We start from the raw sequence: 5,709 nt of genomic DNA on the forward strand, positions 1-5,709 counted from the left end.
GCGCGCGCGCTTTAACTCCTCAAGGCTATTTGATGGGTTTGGATGAAACTTTGTAGGTGAGTTCGTCGGGTCCTAGGAAATGTTTTCTGCTATAAAAAAAAAAAAAAAAAAAAAAAAAAAAAAAAACACTTTTGGGTGGGTCAGCCTCCTAGCCATAAAAGCAAGGCAGCTATGTATCGTAAAACAGTTTATTTTGTACAATAGACCTTTGTCTGTAACACGATATTTGGGAAGCGTGACCCACCCAATGATTCTTGAGTAATCAGACCCCCTTTCCAAAACTAAAAATGATCAGAAATAGGAGAACGTGAGCAGATGGATGGAATGGAACTTCTCAGGTGTGTCCATCGGGTTCCTGGAAAGGTGTTCCACGCTATACAATTTTCCAGCCATGAATCTTAGGGGGGGCCAGCCCCCTACCCAAATATAAAATTCTCAGAAACAATGATAAGAAGGCAGATATGGCTTTGGTATCGTAGTATGTTATATAATGGACTCATCTGCAATCTGATATTACGGGTGCGTAACCAGCCAGTGATTCTGAAGAGGCCAGTCCCTCTCCCCATAATAAAGATGATCAGAAGTAAGGGAAAGTGAGCAGGGAGGCTTCAACGTAACTTCTCAGGTCAGTTCAACTGGTTAGTTGATAGTGTTCTCAAGTACATAAAAATTTTCGCCAATAGTTTTAGGGTGTTCAACCCTCCTCCACAACTAACAAAGAATACAAAATAAGGGAAGTAGGGCAGATAATTATGACTTTGATATATTAGTACGTGTTGCGGAATGGACTCTCATCCGTAATGCGAAATTTAGGGAGCGCGCCTCTACCCCCCCTCCTCAATTGATTCTCGGGAGGTCTGCCCCCTTCCATAAATAAAAGCAATCAGAAATGGGAGAAATACTTGAATAAAACTGTCCAAGTGAGTCCGGTTGGTTACTGGGAAGCTTCTCCAGTGAATAAAATTTTCCAGCCCTGACTTAAGAGAGTCAGCCTCCCTCACCTAATAAAAAATTCTCAGAAATAGTAAAAGGAGGGCAGGTATGGTTTTGATACCTTAGTACATGCTGTACAATGGACTTTCATCCGTAATGCAACATTTAGAGGGCATAAAACCCCAGTGATTCTTGGAGGGGTCAGCCCCCTCCCAAAATTAAAAGCGATCAGGAATATGAGAAAGTGAACACATGGATTTCAACGAAATCTATATACATATCGCAGGATTAGGTTTGCAGTTTCCACTTTTTCTCTGAATGCACAAGAAGAAACTGCTCATCAATATTTGAGAAGGGTGATACCTCTCCAGTGATTCATGTGGTGGTCAGCCCCCTACGGGGAAAAAAAGGATCAGATATAGAAAGTTTTTGGGGGGATCATGTCCCTACCCAAAAAAAAAAAAAAAAAAAAAAAGGATCAGGCATGGGTAAAATTTGGATAAAGCTTCCAGATGAGTTATTCTGATTACTCAAAATTTCTTCCATTTTATACATTTTCCCATCCATTATTTTTTAGGAAGGAGGGGAAGCCCAAAAGAAACAAATTAAGAATGCTCAGAAATATTGAAAGGAGCGTAGGTATGGTTTTAAATCTTAGTACATATTGTGTAATGGACTGTCATCAGTAATGCGATATAAAATAATAAAAAATGCTCAGATTTTTAATGACATTTTCCAAGGCCATTGGGAAGGTTTTCCACTATAAACGGGTTTCCAGGCATGATTTTTAGGAGGGAACAGCCCTACTCAGAAAATTAAAAAGTCCAAGAATTTGTGAAAGAACTGCAGACATGGCTTTGGTATCTTAGCACAAGTTGAACAATGGACTCCTATCTGTAATGCAATGTTTGGGGAGCATGACCCTCCCAGTGGTTCTGGGGGGTTCAGCTCCCTTTCCAAAAATAAAATCGCTCAGAAATAGTAGAAAGTGAGCACATGGATTTCAGCGAAATCGGCATAGATATCGCAGGATTGAGCATGTGGTTTCCATATTTTCTCTGAAAACACAGGAAGAAACTGCACATCCGCTTTATCGGTAAGGATGGCACTGCAGTGGTCTAAATAATGCTTGTTATGGTTTTAAGAACGGTGCAGGAGAGGGACTCCATCACGTGGTGGCACCAATATAACCAGGTGGCTTAACTGTACACCCCCATCTCTCGAAAGGAGGACGTTGGACCGTAGAGTGGGGCAACTTAAGCTTACAGTTCACTGGGTCCATGTTTCAGATGCACCAGATGCTACAACTAGCTCTGATATAATGCACTGAACCTCTTCGATCCAATGACCTTTGTTTTATTTAGTCTTGTAATAATTTCCAGATGACTTTATACAGCTCAAGAAAGACTTTTGAAATTGAAGGTATCACATAAAGCCTTGACTGATTCCTTCACTACCAGACGTCTTCAGTAATGTGAATAAAGTCGCCAGGTAGCAGCAAAAGTGAGGATAAAATTATATCATGACCTCACTGGGCTGAAGAGGATTAACCTTTCAGTACAAGCCCGTCTTTGCCTTGCTGCAGCTACAAGGCGATTTTATTTAGCTTAGGAGATACTTTAAACTGGAAAAGAGACATACAGCCTTCGTTAAATTCTGTTCCAAAGCCGAACTGACGTTCAGGGATTATACTCAGTTCTGGGTAGATGTATTATTTAAATGAGTTAATGAATTGTGCGTCATTATCTAACTGTTTTAGTTTAAAAAGTATCTCCTAAGCTGGATAACTGCAGGCAACACAGACAAATGAATAAATTAATTAATGAACACAGTAAAAAACAGAAAATTACGTCATCGTATTAAGGGAATGATTATCGACACAGGTGCTGTAACTAATATACAAATTAACATAAAGAAACTGTCATGGACTCACATTAGGTGAACAAAATCGTCGTTTGCCAAAGTACCCTGGCTACAGTGATTCAATACTTGCCGTAGGGAGAAAAACAAAAACAAAAACTAACCTTAATACTAAAAGAATAAAAGCCTCCTAAACCCAGGGAATTACTGCTTACAACCACCACCATCTTCATCCTGCATCATCTTTAAACATACTTGGGGTTTCATTCTCTCGGGATTTATCTTGGAAAGATCATGTTACATCTCTTGTAAGAAATTAGGTGTGCTAAGCAGACTCCTTACCTTCTTTACCCCTGCACAGTTGTTAACTTTATACACGGGTTTTATTAGTCCCTGAGTAGAGTACAACTCTCATGTGTGGGGAGGCTCCCCACATGCAACACTTCTCAACAAGGTGGGTCAAAGGCTTTTCGTCTCATTAACTCTCCTCCTTTTACTGATTCCCTTCAACATCTGTCTCTTCGCCTCACTCTTTCATTTTTATCTCTTTTATATCGCTACTTCAATGGTCACTGCTCCCCTGAACTATCTGCTTGCACGCCCCCACCACTACGATGGGCGCGTAGCACCTGTCTAGCAACAAACTCTCATCCTTTCTCTGTCCAGCTTTCTAATACAAGAGTTAACCGTTACTCCCAGTCCTTCATGTATGCAACAGGTCAACTCTGGGACTGTCTGTGTATTTCTTACTGTTTATGACCTCCAGTCATTTAAACGCAGTGTGTCCAGGTCTCACGAAATGAACGAAAGTTTCTGTTATCTTGTTCTTTTTTTTTTTTTCCTGCAGGGAACAATTTGTGGGCCTGTGGCTTTTGGTTTCTTCTTTCTTGCACAAAAAAAAAAAAAGCCCTGCGTCCTTTTCATAGAACTGCTTCATGATTTGCAGCATATTACTGCGTTAATGTCTCATACTAAGTCGACAGTCAGGATGGAGAGATGGCAATATAAGGTCTAATTAAACTGAACAGAGTATAAGGAAAGGCCTCCTGTACTGACGATTATATTGTTGCCACATCTAACCCTCCCAGTAAAAAATCTATTCAATATTGATTATAATCGTCAAAGGATGATAAGAATGATAAATAAGGACGTCCCTGAGCTTATTGGGATAATCCAGTCACAATATGGGTAGATCTTTTCCACTGACTTAGTTCAAATTATAGCTTTATTCAAGCAGGCCATGAGATAAAGACAGTACTTCAGCACTAGATCCTTCCATGGCATTTCTTAGTGTCTTCTAATTTTAATCCATTCTTCTAGCTTAGCATTCAAGATGGAGAGATAGCAATTTTATATCAAGTTAGTGTAAAGCATTTCATTGAGGAAGTATTCTCCATACCAGCCAATTTGTCCATAGAACCGTCCCCTTTCAATCACCACCCAAGAGCCGTCCAGGGTCGCTGTGAAAAATAGGAATATATATGAACATACTGTTTGACATAGGTCGCCAGATTATCATCAGGAAGATAATTACGTCAGCCAATAAGAGAAGGTGCAAATCTGTGGACAAGTGAATTTTTTCTCTTTTTTGGTTAAGGTTTTATGGCCATTGCCCACTGTGAGGGGCATTATTCCAAGTAAGGTCACCGGAACAGAAACAAGACAACAGAGCACGGTCATTACACAAGACGGCCAGTCTACAAGGCCAGGAGTGGAGGCAGCATGAAGTAGAAAGCTCGAAGATCAGCTAGATGCACCTCCTCCCAGGCATTCAGACTAGATGGAATCCCCCCATCCAGGTCAGCTTCCTGGAGAAGATCATACAATGTGGAACAGGTTGTGATGCCGAGGTGGTACGACTGAGTGTAGGCGTCGAGTGTCAAGAGGCGACAGTAGGAGGACACATCTAGCTGATCCTTGGAATGCACAATAGGAGGGCGAGATGAGTTGCCCTTCTCTGCCTGAGGATGGGAGGTCTCATCAACCCCCTCCCCGGCCGAGGATCCAGTTGACGCATCCTCAGCCATAGAGACGGAGCCAGAAGAGTCACCCCCCCTCCTTGGTTTTTGACGGTGGTTGGTAAACTTCAGCAGCAGTCTGAATCATAGACATGTCCGGAGCCAGGTCTGGGATCGTTGTGGTATTCTTCTGGTTGTGGGGCGCATCCAGCCGCAGCCTCTTCCACGGTGTTGCTTGGGGAGTGGCAGGGCTGCAGTGGCCAGGTCCGACACTCCTGGTGACGAGGGGTAGAATGCACATCTTGGGCGAAGCACTTGGGGATGACAAAGTGAGGCAGGCCATTCTCCTCAAAGACCTTGGGGAGATGAATGCGTAAAGCCCTCTTGTCACCCACGCAAAATGCCTTCGCCATCATGAAGCACATGTCCACGATGGTGTTGATCTCCCTAGGACTCCCAGGATCCCTGGTCTGGCGTCCCTGGGCCATGAGACGTTGCCGTGCATGGGTAGAACCCTGCACGGCCACGCCTCCTGGCCTTTAATATCCTGAGCCTCAGGACCCTTGAGAGTCCCAAAGAGACAAAACTCCACTGTTCCACCATCCCCAAGGAAGTGCTGGAGGTCCCGTGGGTTTGGTGCAACAACAGCCTGGCGGTGCACAAAAACATCAACACCAAAATCCTGGCGCTTGCTGAAACCATACCCCACTCTGACGTTGAAACAAACTAGCTTCATCTGGGCGCTGAGACTGTAATCCGCTTGTTGCCCCCCTCAATGGGTCACAGGCAATAGCAGTGGTTGTAGCATCCATGGCTGCCAGCAGTGATTTCTCCCTCTCTACTCAATTAGAGTCTTCACCAAACCCTGTTTCAGAGGTCTGCCACCAGGTGGTCTACTGTCGCCCAGCCACGATTAAATATTTTTGCGGGGTTTTAAAGACCTGTGAAATTGTACCTA

General features: G+C 43.2%; 1 protein-coding gene across 1 annotated transcript; it reads right to left on the reverse strand.

Annotated features, from left to right (window-relative positions):
* Window positions 1-5,163: 5,163 nt before the first annotated feature.
* On the reverse strand, window positions 5,164-5,487 carry LOC145411217 (Y-box-binding protein 1-like). Its single transcript, XM_080281280.1, has one exon. The coding sequence runs from the start codon at window positions 5,485-5,487 to the stop codon at window positions 5,164-5,166; it is 324 nt and encodes a 107-aa protein (XP_080137406.1).
* Between the last annotated feature and the right edge of the window lie 222 nt (window positions 5,488-5,709).

Source organism: Coenobita brevimanus, chromosome 88 (assembly GCF_032717465.1).
Source record: "Coenobita brevimanus isolate Jiangsu-jjx chromosome 88, ASM3271746v2, whole genome shotgun sequence".
Classification (NCBI taxonomy): Eukaryota; Metazoa; Arthropoda; class Malacostraca; order Decapoda; family Coenobitidae; genus Coenobita; species Coenobita brevimanus.